The sequence below is a fragment of the Dipodomys spectabilis genome, unplaced genomic scaffold, assembly GCF_019054845.1.
Source record: "Dipodomys spectabilis isolate Male_0828 unplaced genomic scaffold, ASM1905484v1 ptg000176l, whole genome shotgun sequence".
Classification (NCBI taxonomy): Eukaryota; Metazoa; Chordata; class Mammalia; order Rodentia; family Heteromyidae; genus Dipodomys; species Dipodomys spectabilis.
Window position 1 is genome coordinate 2,975,578 of NW_024870853.1, and position 27,688 is coordinate 3,003,265.

At 38.5% G+C, this 27,688-nt stretch overlaps 1 protein-coding gene across 5 annotated transcripts in view; it reads right to left on the reverse strand.

Annotated features, from left to right (window-relative positions):
- Kif4a (kinesin family member 4A) overlaps positions 1–27,688 on the reverse strand; it is a 100,297-nt gene that overhangs the window by 28,258 nt on the left and 44,351 nt on the right. For all 5 annotated transcript variants that reach the window (XM_042694927.1, XM_042694926.1, XM_042694925.1 and 2 more), the window contains exons 14-18: positions 24,600–24,656; positions 23,464–23,649; positions 13,923–14,026; positions 10,693–10,837; positions 9,619–9,729 (exon numbers count right to left, since the gene is read on the reverse strand). In XM_042694927.1, the coding sequence (XP_042550861.1) occupies positions 9,619–9,729; positions 10,693–10,837; positions 13,923–14,026; positions 23,464–23,649; positions 24,600–24,656 (603 nt within the window). The remainder of the gene's footprint in view (positions 1–9,618; positions 9,730–10,692; positions 10,838–13,922; positions 14,027–23,463; positions 23,650–24,599; positions 24,657–27,688) is intronic.

Consider the following 27,688-nt stretch of genomic DNA (forward strand, 5'->3'; position numbering starts at 1 on the left):
AAGGCAGAAGATAAGATGGCCACGATTTGAGGATTGGTCAGGCAAAAAGTGAGATATTATCTCAAAAAGGTATGCTGTGCACGTCTATAGTCCCAATTACTCAGGAGGCAGAGGTAGGAAGATCGAGGTTCAAGGCTTGCCTAGAGATAAGTGGGATACTCATCTCAAAGCACCTAAGGGAAAAAAAAGAACCTGGGGGCATGTTTGCAATGGAAGAACTCTTGTCTAGCAATTGAGAAGCCCTGACTTCAATCACCAGAAAGAAAAAAAATATCAGAAAGTAAAATCTGGAAGGAACTTTATCAAGATAATTTAATTTAATTCAGTCTCTTCCATATGGGTATCTATTGACAGAGCTAGAACTCAGGTCTTCTAATCAACATATTCATACTCTTTTTCTCCTCGGCACATTAATCACACGACCAAGCAGTTGGCAAAAGGTGAAAGCCCGTCCTACAGCCAATCACCTATAAAATTACAGATAGAGGCTTTTTCATTCTGAACAAATCCAGGTATTAATGAATATATATATCCTCTCTGCACAGAGATTAACAATGGTTATCTACTTCAATTGAGCACAGATTTTTTTTGACTTAAATGATTTGATAGTTTCTAGATCTTTCCCTGGTACTGGTATGGGAATGAAAAAAATCTAATCAATCCTTGTAACCCTTCCTCCTTTTAAAATGTGATAGTCCAGTTGGCAGGTGCAAGAGCATGTTTAACTTGCTTTATATCTTGGTCATTTCCCTCTCTTATTAGTCCACCAAACTCCTGGTTTCCTTTCTTCTTTATCCAATCTGGATGGTGCAGCCAGCAACCAGGAAGAACACTTCATTTCATTTAGCCCACAAATATTCATACACTAGGCACTGTGCTAGGTTTCTTGGATATAGAGAATGCTACAACATGGTGAGTACTTTTACAATGACTATTGGAAAATACACACTACAATTATAATAAAAATAGCATATAATTGTAATACAACACGATGTTTGTTGAGATGAGAAGTTAAAGGACTTAAATACAGCCAGGGGACTAAACAACTCTTGTGACAAGTGAAAACTCAACACTGTTCATCAACCAAAATTCTTTTTTTTTTGTTGGTCGTGGGACCTGAACTCTGGGACCTGGGTGCTATTCCTTAGTTCTTCAGCTCAAGGCTTGAGCTCTACCACTTGAGCCACAGCGGCAGTTCTGACTTTTTGCTTATGTGGTGCGGAGGAAGAGAACACAGGACCTCATGCATGCAAGGCAAGCACTCTACCACTGAGCCACCTTCCCAGCCCCATCACCAAAATTCTTGAAAGGGAGGTCTCAGCAGTGCTTTCAGTGGTCATTCTTCACTCCATAATACCACTGTCCTGAACTCTTTTCCTCATTAAATTCTGTGGTCTTTATCCAGTCTCTAACCTCCCTGGCTTCTCTCTCAAGTATTATTGGCATTTCCAGTAGCTTTTTCAGTACATCCTAATTTCTTTGTCCATCTTACAAATTTTATTGTCTTCATTTTATTATACATGAAGAAAAGAAATTCTCTTCTTTGCTTTCTTTTCCTATATAGTTTCCATCTCTATAATTGCCTGAACTTCTCTGGTTTCATTTTTTCACATCTTCGAGACAATTCCCCAATAACAAATTTTAGTCCTAGCTCTCTTTTAAATTCTACTAACATTATCCAATAGTATTTAGAATTCTCCACCCCAAGATTGTTCTCTCAGAATCAAATCCAACACTTAAAAATTTTGGTGCAGCCTCTGGCTTCTAGTCACTCAAAAATCTGGAGTAATTTTTGACGCTTTTCTGTCTTGAATTTTTGAAAGTCAGGTTTTGCATTTATTCTCATTAAAGTAATTAAATATTATTATTGACCAGATGCCAATTGCTTTCAGCCAGTGGGAATATGTAAGTGAATAAATGAGGACCTGTTTCAATGTGGAGTATACACATTCTTGCAGTTTAATACGTTCTTGTAAACGTATCAGTTTACAGACATGCTTCCTTTCTATCTTTGTCTTTTAACTTTTGTTGAGCTATACCTCACATACAATGTAATTCACTCTTTACAAGTATGATTCAATGGATTTCATCATGTTATGATTTGACATAGCCAACATCTTGGTTAATTTTAGAACATGTTATTACCACAAACAAATCCCATTACTTTATTAGGACCCCAGAAACATTTCAACCTGTTCCTCAAAGCCTAGGCAACCACTAATATATTTTCTGCCTTTCTAGTTTTGTCAATTCTGAACATAAATGAAATAATGTCATTGCTTATGACTGGCTTTTTTAACTTGGCATAATATTTTCAAAGTTCAGATTGTGGCATGTGTCATTACTTAATTTGTATTTATGGCTGAATAACATTACATTATATGAATATTCATTTTATTCATCCATTTAGAGACATGTGAGTTTTTCCCACTAAGGAGCTATTATGAATTCCATTGTATGAACAGCTCCATTCAAGTTATTTGCATGGACATGTTTTTGTAACATTTGGATAGACAGATCTAATAATGTGATTATTGAATCACATGGTACTTCTCTATTTATTTAACCAAAGCACTTGCAGCATTTTCCTGTCCCACTAACAATATATGAGGCTTTCAATTTCTCTACATTCTTGCCAATACTTATATCTCTTTCTGGATAGTCATTCAGTGGGTATGAAATAGAATCTCACTGTTGTTTTCATTTACATCTCCTGATACAAATGACACCAAATGCCTTTCGTATGCTTATTGATTTACTCATTTAAAAACTGTCTTTATTGCTGAGTTTTAAGAATTCTTGATACATTTTCGATATAAGACCTGAATCAACTATATCGTTTGTGAATACCTCCTATCATTCTATGGATTGGCTATTTACATTTAGGACAGTAATACTGACAGTGTATAATCTTTTAATTTCATCTTACATGTCTGACTGTACAGCAGGTATCATTCATAAAACATTAAAGCCAAAGTCACAAATATATATACATAATGGTTTCTTCTAAAGGACTTGTAATTATAACTCATACATTTGGATCTCTGGCCATTTAATTTTTGTATATGGTATGAGGCGTTTAGTGAAATCTCTAGGATTTTCTGCATATAAGGTTATGTCACCTGCAAAAAGTTAACTTTGTTGGCTAGAACCTCCTGGGAATTGCTGAAATAGAAGAGGTGAGACCAGAAATTCTTGCTTTGTTCCTAACTGAGATGAAGGGGACATTTTTCTGTCTTTTAGCATTTAGTAAAAGTGTTGTCAGTGGGTTATTCATACATGTTTTTATCAGGTTGAAGAAGTTCCTTTATATTCCTAATTTTAAGTGTCTTTATCATGCAAGGATGTGGAATACTGTCCAGTATCTTTTCTGAGTCTAATGAGATGATATGTGTGTGGGGGTGGGGTGGGGGGGGGTGTGCTAGAGACTGGATCCAGGACCTTGTAAATGGTTTTCTCTCACCGGTTCCTCTCTCCCCCCACTTCTCTCAGACAGGTACTCAATGGTTAGCCTTAAGCTCATTATCTTCCTTGCTTTAGCCTCTGGAATGTAGATGTGTGCTACATATTCTGGCTCAAATAACATTTATTGTATGAATATTACCATATTTAAGTAAACATTTGTTTTCACTTTTTAAGCTGTCACTAGAAATGCTACTATGAATAGTCATGTACCAAGTTTTTTACAGACATAATTTCACTTATTAGTTATAAACCTAGGAGTACAGTTTCTAAATCATATGGTAACTCTACATTTGAATGAGTGTTTTTCTTTTATGTAGTTGCCCAATTTTACACTCCCATTAGCAATGTGTGCAGGTTCCAATTTCTTGAAATCTTTGCCAACATTTGTTATCATTTCCCTTTATAATTATAATCATTCTGGTGATAAGTTATTGTGGTTTTGATTTGTGTTTTCAATTGAATCACAGGTGTCTGCCAACATACCTGGCTCAAGGCAATTGTGTCAATGTGGTTTTCTTTATTTGCAAATGACATACCTAACTCTATCTTCTGAATCTTCTGATAATTTTGCCCAAGAATTTATACCTACAAATAGTCCATTCAGCTTTGGGTTGCCCATTGTTAAGCCTAAACCTTACACAGAAAATACTACAGAATAATGCTATAGATAACATTTCTTAAGGCAGGTGTTTTTCTGACTCCATGAGTAACCATCACTTGGATTTTTATCTTTTTATGGTGTGTGGGTGGTGGTACTAGGGCTTGAAGTCAGGGCCCAGGCTGGCTTCAAACTGCAATCTTCAGATTTCAGCCTTCTGAGTAGCTAGGATTACAAGCATGAGTCATCAGCATTGACTAGCACTTTTGCTTTTTGGAATTCTTTCTCAATTTATTTATGATCAAAACTTGCAGTATCAGTCTGTTTTAGTGTTACTGTCACTAGGATTAAGCAAGACTTGGCCATGTCCACCAGGCTGGGTGTTCCACTGAAGCATCTAACATTATTGATATGCCTAAATTTATGTCTTAAAGTTTGCCTTCTATTTTCTATATGTCTCATACATCTTTTGTGCTCCTTCTCTGATTTTCCTTTACTACTTTTGCATTAAGTGAATATTTTGTAGTATAATAAATTAATTCTTTATTGATTATTATTTTTCTTTGGCAGTACTGAAGTTTGCTTTGGCAAGGCTTCTACCATTTGAGAACTCCTCTACCTGTTTTGCTTTCCTCATTTCTCATATAGGGTCTCACATTTATGCTCTGGCTAGCCTGGACAGTGGACCTATCTATGCTTCCTACATAGTTGAGATGATAGTTGTGTGCCATCATGACCAGTTTTTCACTGGTTGAGATAAGGTTTCCATGAACTTTTTGCCCCAGGGTTTATCTCAAACTGTGATTCTACTGATCTTTCCTTCCCAAGTTGCCAGGATTATAGCTGTAAGCCACTATACCCAGCTTCATTATATATTTTTTTATTTTTTTACTGTGAAAATACCGTACAGAGGGGTTACAATTACATGAACAAGGTAATGAGTACATTTCTTATCAAGCATTGTTGACTCCTCCTGTTTCCCCTTCCCATCCCTTCCCATCTCCCCCACCCCCATCCCCCTCATTATATTTTCTGAGTTATTTTCTTAGTTACTGATTGAGAACTTACAGTAAACTTCTTAAATCATCAGAAATTACTTCAGATTTATATTAGCTTAAGTCTAATTAGGTGTAAAAATGTTGTTCCCATGTAACTCTGGTCTCTTTTCCTTTTTCTATGCTTTTATTGTTATATGTGTGTACATTACAGCTATCTGTAATCTCATACACATTAATATAATTTTGTTTTGTTTTGTTTGAGGGTTTCACTATGTAGCCCAGGCTGGCCTTAAATTTCTTTGCAATCCTCCTGCCTCCACCTCTCAAGTGCTAGGATTATGAGAAAGCACTATCATACTTAGCCTATTATAATGATTAAATAGTGTTCTTTTTAAATAAGTGAAAATGAACTATACAACTTGTAGGTGGGGATGGGAGGGAAAAACATTACTTGTCTGATAAAACAGTAGCCCTCCTCTGTATACCACCTTAATAATAACTAAAAAAAAGAAGCTAAAGTAAAAATGGGGAGCAAATACACATTTATAGTTTGCTTGATTGATTTATTTAGTGTGTGTGTGTGTGTGTGTGTGTGTGTGTGTGTGCATGCGTGCACGCGCGTCCCAGTCTTGGCCCTTGAACTCAGACCTGGGCACTATTTCTAAAACTTTTGGCTCAAGGCTGGCACTCTACCACTTGAGCCACAGCTTTACTTCTGGATTTTGCTGGTTAATTGGGAAGTCTCATGGACTTTTCTGACTAGGCTGGCTTTGAACTGTGATCCTCAGATCTCAGCCTCCTGAGTAGCTAGCGGTCCAAGTGTGAGCCACCAGTGCCTGGTTAGAATTATTTTATGGAGTAAGGAAAATAGAAAATGACTATAAGCATTAGTAAGTAGAATGCCAGTATATTTTATTTCTTGTGGTGTTTGGTAGTAAATCCAGGTTCTTGTACATGCTTTGTATCAACTGTATCACTGAGCTACATCCCAGGCCCTGAAAGCTAGTATTTTGGGGGGAGGATGGCAGTACTGGACTTTGAACTCAGGGCTTTTACATTAGACACGCGACTGCTTTACCACTTAAGAAATGGTTCCAGGGGGCTGGGAAGGTGGCTCAGTGGTAGAGTGCTTGCCTTGCATGCATGAGGCCCTGGGTTTGATTCCTCAGCCCCACATAAGCAGAAAAGGCTGGAAGTGGCGCTGTGACTCAAGTGGTAGAGTCACTGTGACTCAAGTGGTAGAGAGCTCACCTTGAGCTGAAGAGCTGAGGGACAGCGCTCAGGCCCAGAGTTCAAACCCCACGACTGATAAAAAAAAAAAAAAAAATGCTTCCAGTTCTGTGTTTTCCTGGTTAGAAATTCAGTCTCACAAACTTTTATATCCAGGTCTATCTTGAACTGTGATACTCCTATCTCAGCCTCCTGAGCAGCTATGGTTTAAAGGAATAAGCCACTGATGCTTGGATGCTTTATTTATTTATGTTTGTTTGTTTGTTTATTTATTCATTCATTTTTGTTGGTCATGGGGCCTGAATTCTGGGCCTGGGTGCTGTCCCTCAGCTCTTCAGCTCAAGGCTAGCATTCTACCACTTGAGTCACATTGCCACATCTGGCTTTTTTTCTGCTTATGGGGTGCTGAGGAATCGAACCCAGTGCCCCATGCATGCAAGGCAAGCACTCTACCACTGAGCCACCTTCTCAGCCCTGTATTTATTTTTATCTACCTTTTCTGGTTCTTAATTATTTCTTTGTGTGGGCTCACATGACCATCCAATATCCTTTTCTACCTTGAATAAAACTTTGCTCCCAACTACCCCTTTGAACTGTTATTGTAATATATATTACATTTCTATATGTTACAGCGCATCAATATAATCATGTGTATATGACTATGTGGGCATATGTGTATGTTTTTGGGTGCTGGGAATGAAACTAAGGACCTCAACCAAAGAACTATACCTCCAGCCCATATATTTATATGCAAACATATTCTTGCTTACATATATATGCAAATATAGAGCTTTAGATAGTTTTATACAATTTCTATTTAAATTAGTTAAAAGGAGACTATAACATATAATTTTAGTCTCTTTTAAAATTATCTACATAATTACCTTTACTGATATTGTTCTTTTTAGGTGGGAATTAAATTGCTATCTGACATCACTTGCTTTCAACTTAAAGGTTCATTTTGTATTTCTTGTAGGTTAAGTGTGCTTAGAATGGATTCCCTTAGCTTTTGTTAATCTGAAAATGCTTCTATATTGCCTCCAGTTTTGAAAGATAACTTCCTTATATATAAAATTGTGATAGCATTTTATTTCAGCACTTCCAACATGTTATATATTGCCTTCTAGTCTCTTATCTCTGATGTGATTTCCATTGTTAATTTCATTGAGAGTGTCAATGTACTGCTGAATTATTTTACCTTGCTGCTTTCAAGTTTTGTCTTTTAATATTGTGACTATGGTATACTAGGTATGGATCTCTTTCCATTTATCCTCCTTGTAGTTCAATAAACTTCTTGGAGACATATTATCATATTTGGGAAGTTTTATACATTATATATTTGGATATTTTTACTGGTATAAGATTTATTATTTTCCTGGAGGTCTCAAGTTGTTTACCACCAAAATGTTTGTTGTTGTGTTGTTGTGTTTTATTTTTGTCAGTTGTGGGGCTTGAACTCTGGGCCTGGGTACTGTTTCTGTGCTCTTTAGCTCAAGGCGAGTGTTCTACCACTTGAGCCACACTACCACTTCTGCTTTTCTGGTGGTTAATTAGAGATAAGAGTCTCACAGACTTTTCTGCCTGGGCTGGCTATGAACTGCAATCCTCAGACCTTAGCCTCCTGAGTAGCTAGGATTACAGGCATGAGCCACCAGCAACCAGCTGTTCGTTGTTTTTGATAGCATCTTTGAACTTCTCCAGATTATGTCTCCAAATATAGAGCTTGCTTTTCCCCATCAAGAACTCCCTTATTTGTAATAACTAGTATATGTCTGAGACAAGCAGAAAAGGTCAGATAAGTCGATGTTAGGCGAAATGAATCCCAAGATAAATATTCAAATGTTTTTTCTTTCTTGTGATTGTTTCTAACATATTTATAAGATGATTTCTTTGTTGCTTTGTATGTCCCTCCTCCACGGTATAACCCCTGCTTTCATTGTATTTGATGTTGGTATAATTTGTGGAGGGGAAGGGCAAAAACAAACTGTTTAAATAGGGATACAGGTGGACCCATTGCAACAATGAAATGTACAAGTCCTTATGTTGAAAAACGAACTTTACAACTTTGGTGGGGGGGGGGGGGGAGGTGGGAAGGGATGACAAGGAGAAACAAAGGAGGAGGCAACAATGCTTGATAAGAAATGTACTCATTACCTTGCCCATGTAATTGTAACCCCTCTGTACAGTGTTTTCACAATAAAAAATTAAAAGAAAAAAAAAGAACTCTGATACTCCTGCTTAGGAACTTGCCTGAGCTTTAGAAACATGGAGCCATGTGTGTTAAGTGGGGGGAGGGGGCGGCAGAAGGTTATTCCAACTTGAAAGAAGCCACAAAAGTAGACTGGGAGTTAAGGGTTGAAGGGAGGGAAATAATCATAGCACAAATGCCATAGATTCTTGCTGTTCTGAGATTTAATAGGTTTTCTTGAAGATCATAGTTTAAATGCCACAAATTCCTGCTGTTCTGATACTTAGTAGATTTTCTTGAATGTTTCTTCATTGGTTGCATGCTCTTAGGATAGTTTGCAGAAACTTCATCGTTGGTTTTTATAAATTTTACTAGTTATGGTTGTTTTCCCATGAAGAAAATCTATGAAGTTCCTTACATTGCCATTCTGAAAGTACTTCTCTTCCTGAACATTTGACCAATACATTACATTCTAGTCAATTCTAAAATTTCTTCAAATCAAGACTCCTTTGCTTTTCTAATGAGCTTTCCAAAAACTTGTTACTTTAACCCTTACAATCTTTCTGGATCATATAAGATCTCCTTAACTTGTGTTCTAGCCTCTAGTTTCTAAATATTTAAATTTATTTTACACAGTCCTCTCAGGCATCTTTTTAATTTTGCTGATTTTACGTTGTTCTGCCCAAACTTTAAACCTCTTTATGTTACTAACAAAATAAAGTTCAAACTTTTTGAATTTGTGACAATTTAGCTTCAAATTGCTTTTCTAACTGAATCTTCTATTATCCTGAAACTGTGGACCACTTATTATTTCTTTTGTTTTGTGTGTGTGTGTGTGTGTGTGTGTGTGTGTGTGTGTGTATGTGTGTGTGTGCTGGCCCTGAAGCTTGAACTTGGGGCCTGGGATGCTGCCCTTGAGCTTATTTGCTCCACTTGAACCATAGCTCCACTTCTGGCTTTTAGGTGGTTAATTGGAGATAAGAGTCTCACATACTTTCATGACTTGGCTACTTTGCAACTTGATCCTTACATCTCAGCTCCTGAGTAGCTAGAGTTACAGGCATGAGACACTAGCACCTGGCCTAATATATCACCTTTTTGACATACCAGGCAGGCTTTGGTAAGTTTTAGTTACTTACCCGCTCCTTTAACTGGATTACTTCTTTGTCCTTTTGTTGCTTCCAGTGTCTAAACTTTTCAGCATCTTCTTTCATCTGACGCATTAACTGTACTCGTTGATTTTTCATCATCTGTAAAAACAGTAAACTACTGAGTGAGGGAAGCAGTGACATTGTCCAAAAAGAAATGTACTGTTTACTTGACTTATGTAACTGTAACCACTCTGTACAACACCTTCATAATAACAATTAAAAAAATAAAAACCCCAGTAAACTATCAGTCATGTGTACTTTATTCTAGGCTGATGTGCAGAAAGATAGTTACCACAAGAGAGAAAGCCTAGAGCTAAGCTGAAAAGGCCAGCAACAGATTTTTTCTGATTATGGCTGCAATATCCCTTGCAATGTTTGCACAGTCTTTCCAAGTACAGAATATACAAATGAACACATGGAAGAAATAAAAGCAAAATGTTTCCACAAACTAAATACAGGCCTATGTTCACTATATATAAATAAAATTCTAGGGAAATATTTACTAAGCCTCACGGACAGGTCATCTTTGTATTCTGAAGGCTTTAGTGCAACCACTTTGCAGATCTTACAAGCTGACCAATAATAGATAAGAATCTCAAAGGTATCTGTCATTTTGCTATTACTTTACAAAATTATGCCACATGACCATGGAAGTTGATCAGGATATCACCACTAAATATTGAGTTTTTTTCTGAATCTAACACTAAACACTGAACATAAAAAACAAAAACAAATTTGATGTCAAAGTAAGGTTGTTTTTTTTTTGTCGGTAGTGGTGCTTGAACTCTGGGCCTGGACCTGTCCCTCAGCTCTTCAGCTCAAAGCTAGCGCTCTACCACTTGAGCTACAGCACCACTTCCTAAAGTAAGGTTTTACAATGCAAAGTCTAGGTGATAACCAGCACAACGTTCTGCAAAAAGATGTTTGTAGCGATTTTCCTGAAATGATTGCCCTGCTCGCTTCTATTTTTCACCTGAAAAACATCTCTGTAATATAATTCTAAATGGAAAATTCTGTGTTTTAAGTTCCAATGTGGTCAATGCAAGGATGAGAGATTTTTACCTGAATCTCCTGGTTCAGTTTTGACACAGTATGCTCTGTGGATTCCTTCAGTTTCAGAAGTTTGGACTGATCATTTAGTTTTTTCTTTAAATCAGCTATTTGACTCTCCAGCTCCAGAAGACGTTTACGGCGGCGCTCACTCAACCTAAACCCAGATTCAGTAGGAGTGAAAACAGTATGTGGTGAGTCCAAAAGTCATAAGCCTCCCAGTTTCACAGCCTTTATATACAACTTCAAAAGAATGGATACACTCAAGTCATGAAAATGTACCTAAGGAAAGTGACATCTATACCAGATGCACATAACATTAGAGCAAATCAAGATGGGTTTTGAGGGCTGGGAAGGTGGCTCAGTGGTAGAGTGCTTGCCTTGCATGCATGAGGCCCTGGGTTTGATTCCTCAGCACCACATAAGCAGAAAAAGCCAAAGTGGTATGGCTCAAGTGGTAGAACGCTAGCCTTGAGCTGAAGAGCTGAGGGACAGGGCCCACGCCCAGGCCCAGAGTTCAAGCCCCACGGACCAAAAAAAAAAAAGATGGGTTTTAGGTATGCAGCTAACCCTATTCTTTAGTTCATTTTCATTCAAATAGTAAATAATTGGTGTAACTTTTCCTTTTTTTATTTTTCTCTTCAGTTGTGGGGCTTGAACTTAGGGCCTGGGCACTGTCCCTGAGCCTCTTTATGTTCAAGGCTAGCACCCTACCACTTGAGCCACAGTGTCACTTCCTCAGCATAACTTTTAAGAATATGAGATTTATATAGCATTCCATGATGAAGTACCTTTGAATGATTAGTATATATTTCTAAAATGAATGACATGAATGTAAAACATGTCCTGTCTAGGATGTAAGTACTAATGAGTGGACAGAGAGAGTGGAAAGGGTGAAGGAAGGTGAATATAGACAAAATACCTTATGTATATGTGTGAAAATGAACAATGAGTACTGGGCACTGGTGGCTCATACCTGTAATCCTAGCTACTCAGGAGTCTGAGATCTTGAGTATGGAGGTTTGAAACTAGCCCAGGCAGAAAAGTCCATGAGACTCTTATCTCCATTTAATTACCAAAAATACTGTAATTGGGGCTGTGACTAAAGTGGTAGAGTGTTAGCCTTGAACATCAAAGCTCAGGGATAATGCCCAGGCCCTGAGTTTAAGCCACAGGATGGGGAAGGAAAGAGAGAGGGGGGAGAGAGGGAGAAAGAGGCGGGGGAGGGAGGGAGGAAAGAAGAAAAGAAGAGAGGGAGGAAGGGAGGGAGGGAGGGAGGGAGGGAGAAAAGGAAGGAAGGAAGGAAGGAAGGAAGAAAGAAAGAAAGAAAGAAAGAAAGAAAGAAAGAAAGAAAGAAAGAAAGAAAGAAAGAAAGAAAGAAAGAAAGAAAGAAAGAAAGAAGGAAAGAAGCCAAGCACCAGTGGCTCATGCCTGAAATCCTAGCTACTCAGGAGGCTAAGATCTGAGGATCATGGTTCAAAGCCAGCCCAGGCAGAAAAGTCCATGAGACTTTTATTTCCAATTAACCACCTGAAAACTGGAAGTGACACTGTGGCTCAAGTGGTAGGGCACTGGCCTTGAGATGAAGAGCCAAGGATAGCACCCAGGCCCAGAGTTCACGCCCTACAACAGAGAGGCAGCACCCAGGCCCAGAGTTCAAACCCTATGACAGAGAGGTGGGGGGGGGGGGGTAGAGGGAGAGAGGAAGAAAGGGGGAGAGGAAGGGAGGGAGGGGGGAGTGAGGGGGAGAGAGAGAGAGAGAGAGAGGGAGGGAGAGAGAGAGAGAGAGAGAGAGAGAAAGAAACCTGTTAAGACTGGATTGGGAAGAGTGAGAGTGAGGATGAGGGAATGATGGAATGGGTGAATCTGATCAAAATGCTTTGTAAACATATGTGGTCACATCAAATCAAAACTTCCTTGTACAGCTAATAGAGCTTATTAATGAATAAATAAATAAAAAAGAGCAAGGCTTGGGGCTGGGAAGTTGGCTTAGTGGTAGAGTGCTTGCCTTGCATGCATGAAGCCCTGGGTTTGATTTCTCAGCACCATATACACAGAAAAAGCTGGTAGTCAGTGCTGTGGCTCAAGTGGTAGAGCACTAGTCTTCAGCTGAAGAGCTGAGGGACAGTGTCTAGGCCGAGTTCAGGCCCCACAACTGACCAAAAAAAAAAGAGCAAGGCTTTAGATTCAATAGAAAGAGAAAATAAAGTAAAAAGAAATAGACTAGCCAATTAGACCTTTACTTAGAATGAATTTTAAGGGAGAGTAAGAGGTTCTGGTTATATCTTTAGTTTTAACTGATTAAGGGATATATAGATTGAATCTAGGGCCTTGTACATACGAAATAAACATTCTACCACTGAGCCATATCCCTTGCCCTTAACATTGACTTTTTTATTCTTTTTTTTTTTTGGGGGGGGGGGGTCCAGTTGTGGGGCCTGAACTCTGGGCCTGGGTGCTGTCCCTCAGCTCTTCAGCTCAAGGCTGGCACTCTACCACTTGAGCCACAGCGCCACTTCCGGCTTTTTTTCTTATGTGGTGCTGAGGAATTGAACCCAGGGCCTCAGGCATGCAAGGCAAGCGCTCTATCACTGAGCCAACTTCCCAGCCTGACTTTTTTATTCTATAGCTTGCACATTAATTCTGTTTTCAAGCCAATTTACCATCAGTGCAAAGGCAAGGAAGATTTTTTTGTCTACTGGATCTAATAATTTTTCAAAAGTCAGCTCACAGGTTAATTTATTTTTATGCTGGTCCTGGGGTTTGAACTCAGGGCCTGTGCACTATCCTTAAGCTTCTTTTGCTCAAGGCTAGTGCTCTACCACTTGAGCCACATCTTCACTTTCAAAAGAGTCTTCTGCAATTTCCAGCTAGGGTTGGCTTCAAACAGTGATCCTCAGATCTTAGCCTCCTGAGTAGCTAGGATTGCGGACACAATCTACCAGCACCTGGTATAAATTTCTCTCTCATTATGAATTGTTATCTCCTGTCTCTGAACTCTTAAAAGAATCACTGCTAAGAAATTCATTTGGCTACTCGTTATGAACGGTGTTAAGGATTCTTCTACCATCATCCTGTGATATTATCTAATATCTCAACTACTTAACTTTTCTTTGTCTAGGTCTCCCTCCCATGCTAGATTTAAATCCTTTGGGGACAATAAATAGATCTTTTGTTTTTCTCTTCCCTCTAAAGCACATTATTCATGGTAGGAGCTTAACATTTATTGACTTTAGTCTTACTTGGCTTGGTTGACATCCTTCTTTGCTGTCTGAAGTTCAAGAACCAATTCTTCCTTTTCTTTTTGTAGACTGATGACTTCCAACTCTAGATTTTTAATGTTATCCTAGAAAGGGCATAGGTCAGAGAGAAAGAAAAAATTATACAATACAAGAATAAATTGGCATTGCTTCAATATCCATGCTGTCAGGAACCAAGAAATATTTACTCCTGATTCAATGGAGACTAAAATTAGGTAGTGGAAAGGGTATAGGCTTCAAATCTAAAGGCCTGGAATTGAGTCTTAACTTCAAAACTTAATATCTAAGTTTATTTTAGCCTTAGTTTCTGTGCAGGAAAGAATTAATATAGAAGGTCTGAGACTACAATACTTAAAAGATCTGTTTGTTGGGTTGGCTCTTAGCATATGATTGGAAGCTAATATTTTGGGAGAGTTCCTGCCATTCCCTAACTGGTAAGATTGACTCACTGATTCCAAAACTATGCAATGAATGTTACCCTGAACACTGTTCAGTATCAACAATTTATACTGAATACCCTTTTTATCCAGTTATTATACATTTTAATATATACAAGACTTGTGAGCCCTGATGAAAGCTCTGGACTCCTAGGTTTGGGAGGCTTCTCTGGTAAAACTAAAAACAAAAACAAAAGTTTCACATGGGACTAGAATTTCTTAATGGAGGAATGAAGGGCTTCTTGTGCAACTCCACTGGGAGAGAATATTTGGAAGCTTATGCTTGGTTTCCTCTGGACTTTGTCCATCCATGTGTCTTTCTATTTTTAATTTTTCTTTATATCTTTCTGCTAATAAATCTTAACTCTTAGTATGACTATGTGCTGAGTCTTGTGAATCTACTCAGCGAATCATTAGAATTAATAGTGGTCTTGGGGACTTCCAAGAGTTTCTCTATATAAATAATTAACAATATCATGAGCCTCATGCAGTGGTGTATACCCTGGAGATCAGGCTACATGGAAGACCAATCTGAGCCTCAAAGTTTGAAGCCAGCCTGGAGAATATTGTGCAATCCATGCATCTAACAAACAAACCATTCCCAAAACACCTACTTTGTAGGGTGGCTGGGAAGATCAAATAAGAGTGGTTAAACCTGGCACCGGTGCCTCACGCCTATAATCCTAGCTACTCAGGAGTCTAAGATCTGAGGATGGCGGTTCAAAGCCAGCCTGGGAAAGAAACTCCGTGAGACTCTTATCTCCAGTAAACCATTAGAAAAACCGGAAGTGGCACTGTGGCTCAAGCAGTAGAGTGCTTGCCTTGAGCTGAAGAATGCAGGGACAGCGCCCAAGACCAGAGTTCAAGCCCCACGACTGACAGAAAGAAAGAAAGAAAGAAAGAAAGAAAGAAAGAAAGAAAGAAAGAAAGAAAGAAAGAAAGAAAGAAAGAAAGAAAGAAAGAAAGAAAGAAAGAAAGAAAGAAAGAAAGAAAGAAAGAAAGAAGGAAAGAAGAAAGAAAGGTTAAAACATGTTATAAATTCTAAAGAGTTATGCAAATATTGTTATATCAGAACTTTCCAATTTACCTACTCAATAGCAACAATTGTTCTGCATGCATTTAGAAAATAAAATTCTAGAAACTGAAGTTTGGTAGTTTCTGTGACTAGGAAAACACAGTGATCAGATTCTGTCCTATTACAACAAAAAATGATTACAGAAAACTGGCTAATGAGTGGTTGGGAGCTACATTATATGAGAACTTTAAATTAGTATTGGATTGACAAAAAGAAGCAAAGGCAAGTTAGGCGGAACTATGTCAGAGAAGCTTTCTCAAAAGTTAGAACTGTTTTCACAGCAAGAGACTGAGTCTCTTTGGTATAAGCGCTGAAAAGAAATCTCATTGTTTATGCTTATCCTGCATATATTTTTTTTTTAATTTTATTTTATTTTATTTGAGAACATACTGTACAGAGGGGTTACAATTACATGGACAGGATAATGCATACATTTCTTACCAAACATTGCAGCCTCCTCCTTTGTTTACCCTTCACCTCCCTTCCCAGCCTCCCCCCTCCCCCCCACCCAATCATACCCCCCTCCCCCCCCCACACCGACATTGTAAAGCTGGTTTTGACATGACATTTTGTACTTCTCATTGTTGCAACAGGTCCACCTGAATCCTTAAACGACTTGTTTGTCCCCGTCTCCTCCACATGTTATACTGACATCAAATATAGTGAAAGCGGTGTTTATGCTTATCCTGCATATTTAAAATGGTCAGTAATAATAAACAAATGAAAAGCTAGATGGTGGTAGTTCATGCCTGGGATCCTAGCTACTCAGGAGGCTGAGATCTGAGGACTTCTGTTTGAAGCCAGCCTGGGCAGACAAACCTGAGAGACTCTCATCTCCAATTAACCATTCGCCAAGTAGGTGAATGACAGCTTTGAGCAAAACATTTAAGGAAGAGCTCAAGGCCCTAAGTTCAAGACTCTTATTGATGAGCACAGAAAAAGAGAAAGGAAATTTAAAAATAACTAAACATATATGTAGGTGAATATATTTGTTTTTACTTATAGAATTATCTTGTGAATATGTTTTTATAAAAAAAAAAATCCAAAGCCAGGCACTGGTGGCTCACACCTATAATCCTAGCTACTCAGGAGGCTGAGATCTAAGTATCGTGGTTCAAAACCAGCATGGTCAGGAAAGTCCATGAGACTTATCTCCAATAAACTACTAAAACAGAGGGAAAGTAGAGCTGTGGCTTAAACGGTAGAACCTTAGTCTTCAGCAAAAGAAGCTCAGGGATAGTTCCCAGGCTCTGATTCAAGCCCCAGGACCAGAAAAATAATTAGATAATACATATAAAGGACAAGTCTTATGACTGTCTCACTCCTGCAAAAATTCCTGTCATCTCTCCAAAAGCAAACACTGTTACTAGCTGTTACAGATCTTCCAGACTTTATCCAGACATTTACATTTGTACATGTTACACATCTAAACTTTTAATATACATATGCCACATAAAATTATTATATGTAAATTCCTACAATATCATTAATATATGAATTACTATATTATATATATAGTACACACAATTCAAATGTATTATACAAAATAGTTACACTAAAGGTGCTAGGGATGAAGCCTATAGGTAGAGAACTTGTCTACCACATGTAAGGCCCTGGGTTTAATATCTAAGCACCAGACTAAAAGATAATTACACTGTTAGTGTACTGTATATTATTCTGTAACTTGCCTTTTTAAAAACATAATTTATCTTAATGTTTCTATCAGTGCATATAGATCTGCTCATTCTTTTTAGGTTTGAAGTCAAAGTCTTGTGCATGCTAAGCTGGTACCCTACCATTTAAACTGTTCTCAAGCCCTTTTTTGCTTTATTTGGTTTTTAGATAGAACTTTGTACTTCTTAACTGTAATCAGCCTCAGATCTCAAGTATCCTACATATGCCTCCCATGTAGTAAGGATTATATAGAAGTGCCCCCACCGAATGGATTTCTCTGTTTTTGCCTGAAATCTCCCAAACTGCAATTCTCCCAATCTCTGCCCCTTGACTAGCTAGGATTACAGGAATGTTATGTCTGGCTGCTTCATTTTTTTTACGTTTCTGTGCACACCAGCAAGGTTTCACTAGGATAGAAAAGGCTGAATTATACAGTTGTGGAATGCTCGCGCGCACACATGCGCGCGCACACACACACACACACACACACACACACACACACACACAGACACACACACACACACACACACACACACACACACACACACTTGTATGATCCTGGGCTTAAACTCAGGGCCTGGGCACTGTCTCTAAGCTTTTCTGCTAAAAGTTAGCACTCTAGAACTTGAGTCATAGCTCCATTTCTGGCTTTTTGGTGGTTTATTGGAGATAAAGGGTCGCAAGGACTTTCCTGTCTGGGCTGGCTTCAAACAATGATCCTCAGATCTCAGCCTCCTGAGTAGCTAGGATTACAGGCATTGGCCACTGATACCTGGCAGAAATAAGCATTTTTAACACTTACAATTAATATATCACCCAAAGTGGCTATGCACACTTTCACTTGTCACCTAAGTCTGAGCATACCCTTGTTAACATGATATTACAATGCCTCAAAATTGTTACTAATCTGATGGGTGAAAGATACAATACTTTGATTCTGTTGTTATATAGATCCAAGGAGATCATAACTGAGGAAGAACCAAGAATGGACAGGATACAGAGACCTTCGTATTGCAAAATTACTCAAATTTATTATACCATACACACAGTAGGTCTGAGTATTCATAATTTGAAATGGCATGGAGTAGGTTACATTACTCACAAAATGTACTTTGTATACATTAATACTGCTCACCAAAAACTAGATTTTATTTCATGTCCTTTATTTCAAATACTATGAAGGATTTTTTTCTTTAATGCCAACCAACTTTCACTAAAGATATGCCACCTTTCAACAAATTAATCACATTATTTTTAAATAAGTTTTTTTTTATTGTGAAAATACTGTACAGAAGGGTCACAATTAAATAAGCAAGGTAATGAATACATTTCTTATCAAGCATTGTTGCCTCCTCCTTTGTTTTTCCCCTACCATCCCTGCCCTCCCATCTCCACGACTATACTCCCCCCTCCCCCCCGAAATTAATCACATTATTAAGCACAGTATGGGGCTTGAACTCAGGGCCTGGACACTGTCCTTGGGCTTTTTTTTTTTTGCTCAAGGCTAGTGCTATCCACTTGTAGATTTTTGCTAGTTAATTGGAGATATGAGTCTCAGATTTTCCTGCCTGGGCTGGTTTCAAACTGTAATCCTCAGATCTCACTCAGCCTCCTGAATAGCTAGAATTACAGGTGTGAGCCACTGGCATCTGGTTTCCTTACTTTTGGACACCATTTGCTGTATGGGAGGCAAATTTTCACCAAATGAAGGGTAGAGGAACACTCAGCAGATCACAGAATGATTTACAGTAAACCAACTGACAACAAAATTGGAATGACAGTGTGTTCTGCATCAACTGAGCACATACATATATGTGCAGGTGGGAAATTGAAAATTTTTGTTTTTGAATTTCTTTTAATTTAAAAAAAATTATTGTGCTTGATCAAAATTGTGTGTAATAAATTCACAAGTAAGGTGGATTAACTGTAGTATATTAACCATGTGCAGCCTCTCACCAACTCCACAGAGGAAATTATTCAAATATAAGTCCTGATTTACAACTCATTTAATAGAACCTATGGCTCTCAGAAGGCTGAGATCTGAGAATTGCAATTTGAAGCTAGCCTGGGCATGAAAGTCCATGAGACTCTTATCTCCAATTAACCAGCAAAAAGGGCATAAGTAGACCTGTGGCACAAGTGGAAGAGCATTAACCACGAGCAAAACAAAAACAAAAAACCACAAAGCTCAGGAACAGTGCCCAGGACCTGAGTTTAAGCCCAAGGCCTAGGACAAACAGAGAGAGAAACAGATAGATACAGAGGTGGTGATTTACAAGCAAGTAAAGGGCATGTAGTAATCTATCATTTATCCTGAAATAGTCAAAATATATTTCACCTGAAAAGGGCAAAGAAAACTGAGCCACAGAATTAACTTGCTCTCTCCTGAAATTCCACTAAAAATGACACTAAAAAATTGTATAAGTCTACAAGAATGAAAAGATAGCAGTTGAGAGATATCAACACACTTGTTTTTGGTGCCAGTCTTAGGACTTGAACTCAGGATCTCAGCACTGTCTCTGAGTCTTTTTTGCTCAAAGTTAACAGTCTACCACTTGAGCTACAGCTCCACTTCTGGCTGTTTTAGTGCTTAACTAGAGATGGAGTCTCATGGACTTTCCTGCCCAGGCTGGCTTCAAAATGCAATCCCCAGATCTCAGCCTCCTGAGTAGTTAGGATTACTGGTGTGAGTTATCAGCGCCTGACTTGAATACACTTTTTTGAAAAAGGAAAACAGGTGGGTTGGCAACTGATCAGAATGGAAAAAAACTAAAATATAATTACAACAGGATGAATGCCAAGCAGTGAGCCAAATGTATCATGGAACCACAGAGAGGAATACAGGCTTACTTTCTGAGGGGCCAAGCTTCTCAGGTTAGATTTATAGACAGTAGACACAGCTAAAAGCAAGCAAAAGTGTAATGCTACTGATAGGGCATATGGCTGGATGGACTCCAACTCCCTTACTTCCTGTGCATTACCAGAATATCACCACTCTTCCAATACATCTCTAGGCAGAATGAGACTTCTTTGTAACAACTGAGAAGACCAAGGAAAGTCCATGCATTCCTAACGTTTCTCAGTGAAGCATGAATAGATAGCCAAGGAACACCAGAAATTTGAGGAAAGCTTCCTGCGTGAAAGTAAAACAGGAAACAAGGAAATATGGTAGAAACAGAGACAAAAATAGTAGGAAAAAGAGACACATACACAGCGAAAAAAGAAACATCAATAAACTTAATACCTAACTTTAGACACAGATGGTGAACCCATGAAGAAAAAAATATAAGGGTATTAGGTAAACTTAGAGGTCTTGAAAATTGGTAGGAAAAAAATTACCAGAAGCCATGGAAAGAAATCTAGAGTAGAATAATAAGACAAAAAAACCCAAAACAGAAAATAGGAAGATGGAGGTAAGAAAAATAGAAATTAAATCTATGAGATATATTATCCAATTAAAAGAAGCTGAAGGGAACTGAAAGAAGGCGTGGCATTGTCCAAGAATTGTACTTATTACCTGACTAATGGAATTGTAACCTCTTGATACAACACTTTAATAACAATAAAATTATATTTAAAAATGAAGCTGAAGAAAGAAAATATAGAAACAATGGAAGGAAGTAGCATTATCAAAGAAATGATAGAATAAGCTTTCCCAGGGAAACATATATTTTGAGATTGAAAGGACCCACCATGCACAGATGATCTGTTCCAAGGAATATCATTGCAATGCTAAATGTACTTAGGGACAAAAAGGTTTCCAGAGGAAAAAAATAGAGTTCAAAGGGCTGGGAAGGTGGCTCAGTGGTAGAGCGCTTGCTTGCATGCTTGAGGCCCTGGGTTCAATTCCTCAGCACCACATAAGCAGAAAAAAAAAGCCAGAAGTGGTGCTGTGGCACAAGTGGTAGAGCGCTAGCCTTGAGCTGAAGAGCCGACGGACAGCACCCAGGCCCAGAATTCAGGCCCTATGACCGGACCCCCCCCCTCCAAAAAAAAAAATAGAGGTCAAATACAAAGAATCAAGAATAATAATGGCATTCTCAACAGCAACATTGGAATGGCAGTGAAACAATGCCTTCAAATTTCTAAAGAAAAACTATTTTCATAGAATTCTAAACACAGTCAAACTAACAATTATAAAAATAAAAAAGGCTTTGCCAGGCGCCGGTGGAACATGAGGCTAAGATCTGAGGATAGTGGTTCAAAGCCAGCCCGGGCAGAAAAGTCCCCATGAGACTCTGATCTCCAATAAACCACTCAGAAAACCGGAAGTGGTGCTGTGGCTCAAGTGGTAGAGCCCTAGCCTTGAGCTGAAGAGCTGAGGGACAGCGCCCAGGCCCAGAGTTCAAGCCCCACGACCAACAAAAAAAAAGATAGATAGATAAATAAGTAAGGCTATTTTTCAAGCATGTGGTGGAATTAAAAGTATTTTTCTTTCATGTATGCTTTCTCAGAGGGCACAGGAGTTATATCCCACCAAAATAAAGAGATCTCCCAAGAAGAGATCTCATTCTTTCACCAAAGAGAAGCAAATTCCCAGTCAGAAGTAGTGAATGCTTAGCCTACCATTAGTTGTAAGATCCACAAAATCATATGGTCTGCCCCTGTTAAGGAAGGTGTGTGTGTTGTGTGTGTGTGTGTATGTGAGACTGTGTGTGTATGTGTGTGTGTGAGACTGAGTGTGTGAGAGAGAGACCTAGAAATTCAATCAATCTAGGCCTGAGAACTATAACCAAATAGCCCTTGGCAGAAAACAATGTTCCCCACCCAATGTTATGCAGTGACTTGTAAAGTGACCCAGGACATATAGAATAAAGACTTGATTAAATTAATAATCTGCAAGGGAAACTCAGAAGTACCACCAGGAAAAATTTAGCCATTTGTCCTAGTCAGGTGATATCCATCAATAATCTTTTCATAATTCAGTCTATAATATAACCCCAGCCACTTCCTAAGCAATGTGCCTTTCACAGAAACTATAATTATTAGAACAGTTGTTCTACAAGTAGGGACAACACTTTTTTGTTGTTGTTGTTGGCTGTGGCGCTTGAACTCTGGGCCTGGGCATTGTCCCTCAGCTCTTTTTTTTTTGTTTTGTTTTTTTTTTGGGGGTCTGGTCATGGGGCCTGAACTCTGGGCCTGGGCGCTGTCCCTCAGCTCTTTAGCTCAAGCTAGCGCTCTACCACTTGAGCCACAGCGCCACTTCTGGCTTTTTTCTTTTTGCTTATGTGGTGCTGAGGAATCAAACCCAGGGCCTCATGCATGCAAGGCAAGCGCTCTACCACTGAGCCACCTTCCCAGCCCCCGTCCCTCAGCTCTTCAGCTCAAGGATAGCACTCTACCACTTGAGCCACAGCGCCACTTCCGGTTTTCTGGTGGTTTATTGGAGATAAGAGTCTCAAGGACTTTACTGCCCAGCCTGGATTTGAATCGAGATCCTTAGATCTCAGCCTCCTGTGTAGCTAGGATTATAGGCGTGAGCTACCAGTGCCCAGCTGGACAACACTATTTTAATACTATCAAACTATTAAATACCCATAGTATAAGGTATTATTAGAACAAAAATTATAAGTTCCCTATACTGAACATATCTTTTAAAATATAACACCAACAGTATAATTCCAGCTGTACCATGCAAATCATGTCTTTTGCTTACCAGCAATATAAGATCCCCAAAATCATTTGGTCTGCCCCTGCTAAGGAAGATGTGTGTGTGTGTGTGTGTGTGTGTGTGTGCGTGTGAGAGAGAGAGAGAGAGAGAGAGAGAGAGAGAGAGAGAGAGAAAGAAAAAGAGAGAGAGAGAGCTGGAAAGTCAATCAATCTAGGCCTGAGAACTATAACCAAATGGCCCTTGGCAGAAAAAAATTGTTCCCCACCTGATGTTATGCAGTGATCTGGAAAGTGACCCAGGCCACACAGAATAAAGACTTGATTAAATTAATAATTTGCAAGGGAAACTTAGAACTACCACTAGGAAAAGTTTAGCCATTTGCCCTAGTCAGGTGATATCCATCACTGATCTTTTCATACTTCAGTCTATAATATAACCCATGTACCTACTAAGAAATGTGCCCTTCACAGAAACTAAGCATAATTATTAGAACAGTTGTTCTACAAGTAGGGACAACATTATTTTAATACTATCATACTATTAAATACCTGTATTATAACAAAAATTATGTTCCCTAAACTGAACATATATCTTTTAAAATATAACAACAGTATAATTCCAGCTGTACCATGCAAATCATGTTGCCTTATCATCTCAAAAAAAATGTGCTTGTTTCCTTTCTGTTCAGTTAGAGTGGTAGACATGTTGTTCTAGTAAATTATTTACCTGGTAGTGGAACTGAATGGGCTGTAGTTGGCTGTCACTCTGAGTCATCTTCCTAGCTAGGGCCTCTTTCAGTGCAAGGGCTTTATTCAATTCAATCAACTCCTTAGACATCTGAGCTTGACGTAGAGCATGTTGAGTGGTAAAAGCATCAGAAGACCTGGTGGTCTCTGGACTCGTTTCCACTTGCTAGAAAAGATAATGATCAAGATAATAGAGGATGATGATCTGTAAGAGAAGCTAGAAGTTTCTAAGGAACTAGAGTTCCTTAGGCACTATGGCATCAAGTCTTGCAACCATATCTTTACCAGCAATACCTTTGTTCTTTTACTACTGTGACTTCTCATATGACATTTGCTTTAAACATCTGAAATTAATCAAGATAGTCTATTTCCCTGCTTGCATAAGTGGTTTCTTACATACTTCAGCTTTCTTTTTCTTTCTACCATGATTTATCTCCTATCTTCCTTCTTTCAGAATATAAAAACTACCAGTGTGTACTTTTTGGTGAGTAAAAAGCTGTCCCAAGCCTTTCATTTTGATTTTACTCTGTACATTTTAGTAAATATTTAATGCATTTTTATCTAACCTTGTGATCCAAACACTCAAATTATTTTTCTTGGTTCTTTTAGCTCTTAAACATCATATTCACAGAAAAATATACTGAAAGAAATTCTACTCCATTTGTCTTCTGTCCCATTTGTCCTCTGATGACTTTTTGAAATTGCTGTAATTTCCTAATTTGTTCCTCTCACCTCTCATCATTTTAAGTTGTGGGAAATAGATGCAGAATACTAGCATCTAACAAGAAATCAGTAGGTCAGATTATAAATATATAAAGTGACATCCCTGAGAAATCCTGCCACCCATTACCAGTTATACTGTCAAAGACAGGGCCTCACTAGGTTAGGGATTTTATGAAACAGATTTATACAAACACACACACACACACACACACACACACACACACACACACACACGCATGCACTTTATAGTATAAAGATTTATACTAGATTCCCACAACATTTAATGGTTCTCCATAGAATGGCAGTAATCACACTCTCTTTTTAGTCTAGTGATAAATGATAGGAAATGGCAGTGAGAACTCCTGTTTCCACACAAAGGGGCCAATTACTTACAGCTTCTGGTTCCATAGTAGTATCAATGGCTGCAGCCATGCAAGCAGCAGTTTCATCCTGCAGTAACAAATGTTTCAATTTAGAAAAGGTTTCTGAAGTGATGTTTGCTAGGGGATTTTATGTTGGCTGCTGATAATTTTTTTGAGTATATACAAAGAACATTTAAGTTACTGGACCCATTTTGTAATCACAGATATCCTAATAGACATATGTTTCTCAAGAGTTTCTTCTCCATAAAGGAAAATTATGTAGTTTTTGGAAAGTAAGTAAGAAAGTAAATAAGTAAATAAATAAGGTGGTGAGGCAACTTATATATTTATTGTACGTCTCCTGCTTTGCCAGAAAGCACCAAGCTAGACTGAAACACTTAGCCATTCCAATTAAGCCAAAGTTTAACCCATTTCAGACACTCTATCTTTTCTTTTTATGCCTTTACCACTAAGTCTAATGGACAATTCTACTATCTCTACTTCTACCAATGTACAATTCTAGTTACTTATGGGAATATCATCAAAGGATAGACATACAAAATAATAGCAATGCAAAAAGTGAATTAGGTTTACTTTTGATTTTTATTTTAAAGTGAGTCAAGATAGCAAGATCTTCTTCAACAAGGAAATGTGTCCTTGGTGAGTACCCTACAAAACTGCTTGGGAAGCCAAGAAAATGTTCTGTTGCCTCTGTCTTTCACATGGATAAGATCCGATCATATTTAGCTGCTCTAGGCAATTACTAGGAGTGGAAGAGTTAATACTAGCTCTCTCCCAGAGCAAATTCCATTTTTTGGCACAGGAACAACAAACTCAGAAAGGAAACTTAAGACCAGTTATTAGAACTAACTTGTTTAGAAACTATCATGTGAACAAGGTCTGTTCTCACCACTGAAATTTAGGCTGTATTTGGCATTGTAACATGTTGACTACTGCTTGTATTTAAGTCATCTTCAAAGCCCAAGGAAGAAAGCATTGTTTTCAGGAAGACATGTGATTAAGGAGTTCATTGGGTAAGAAGCCTTTTGGCTTAATAGAAAATGAAGAATTAGAGGTAGCACATGAAGTATCTCTACCAGCCCTGTGAAACATTATATGGTTGATAAAACTTAAATCTCAGTACCTTTAAGGTAAGGAGTGAGGACACCTTTAATAGCAGTTTCTCACCATAATTTACAGTACTAGAATTTCTCTGTTAGGACACACTAAATCCTTAAAACACAGATAACAATGGCTAAGTGGCAGAGCACCAGCCTAAAAACAGATCACACCAATTATATGATCATCATTACACTTTTATTTCTCCTATGTTTGAATCTTCAATATAAGCCTACCCTAGATTATTAGGGTTTATGACACTGGCTTTTGGAGACCTTCCCTCCCTATTACTCTTTCTTTCCTTCTTTTTCTCTCCCCATCCCCTCACTTTCTTCTACTTCTTCTTTTTTTGTTTTTGAGTCAGGATCTCACCCTGCGGCCCGGGATGGCCTCCAACTCACTATGTAGCTCAAAGTTCTGAGATTCCAAGTATGAACAATCATATCTGTCCTGATGCCATTTTTGCAGCATTTTCCAGAGGGTCAGGATAAAGTAGATGAATTAATCTTTGAAGGAGATATTCTGTTATTGTGGGTTTACTTTTGGTTTTTAGCTTGGTGAGATTTTACAATGCTAAGGTTTAAGCTTATGTCTATAATGATACATTTTGCATGAATATGGCAAGATTTTGCTTTGACAATTCTAAATGTGTAAATATGTAACAGCAGGATTTATTTCCAAATAACAATCTTCCTCCTTCAGCTGCCTATTCCAAGGCCCCAAATTAAAATCTCTTGTAAGTAAAAGATATGATTTGCTCAAGTTGAAGGTCAAGAGATCAGGGGCAGGGTATATTGTACTATATTAAGCAACCAAACCTCCTAAAATAAAGTGTGTGCTTAGAGGCTGTAAGGTAATAACCATTATTGGGCATGCAAAATGCTTTTTATGGAATTGATGATGGAAGAGGGAAGTATAAACAAAATATTTGATTTTGTATGAACTGAAAGGACTACATGAATTTCCGCACAAGTAACCGCAATAAGGATGCTTGCTTGAATTATATTTTAAGGGAAGAAATGGTGCAGTTTAGCACTTAAAGCCCCAAGAGGAATATCTAGGAACAATGGTTGCCTTCATAACTGAAAAGGGGGTGTTCACCTGTCACTTAAAAATAGGTTTAATTCAGAATGAAGGGCATAAGCATTTATATCTGAAACATTTTGCTTTCACTGTAGCATGTCTTAATAAAAGCTAGGGGATATACTGCTTTGCATTAAAAAAAATAAAGCTTGGGGGGGGGTCTCCAAACAATAAACTTGGGGACCTGTGATTCAGAATCCAACAGGAGCTTTATATAAAATGGTTTACTCTGTCTAACTGTGACAGTGGATGGAAGCCAGGAACCTTATCAGCTTGTGGCAATCTTTAGCACCCTCTTATTGCATGTGCCAAATGCATTTTAGTGGCAGACAGCAATTCTACAAAGTTCTTCTCAGCCAAACACCACTATGACAACTTCCTCTACAGGTATAACAGGCAATGGTTACACTGCCAGATCTTCCGTGAGGATACTTAATCTTACTTTACTAATTTGGTTCCCTTGGTTTCCTTTCTTTCCTATGGGAATCAAAGCTCCAGAAATGTAGTAAGCAGGGCTGGGAAGGTGGCTCAGTGGTAAGAGCTCTTGCCTTGCATGCCTGAGGCCCTGGGTTTGATTTCCAGCACCACATAAGCAAAAAGAAAAAAGCCGGAAGTGGCACTGTGGCTCAAGTGGTAGAGCGCTAGCCTTGAGCTGAAGAGCTGAAGGACAGTGCTCAGGCCCAGAGTTCAGGCCCCACGACCGGACCCAAAAAAAAAAAAAGAAATGTAGTAAGCAATCCTCTAAGGTTGGTGTGATAGCTAGGAATTAGTGTCTTGGGTCATTATTTTCTGAGCATATAATTTTTGGCTCCAGTGGACTTGTTTTTGTGCCTGTCCTAGGGCTTGAACTCAGGGCGTGGGCACTGTCCCTGAGCTTCTTTTGCTTGAGGCTAGCCACTCTGTCACTTGAGCCACAGC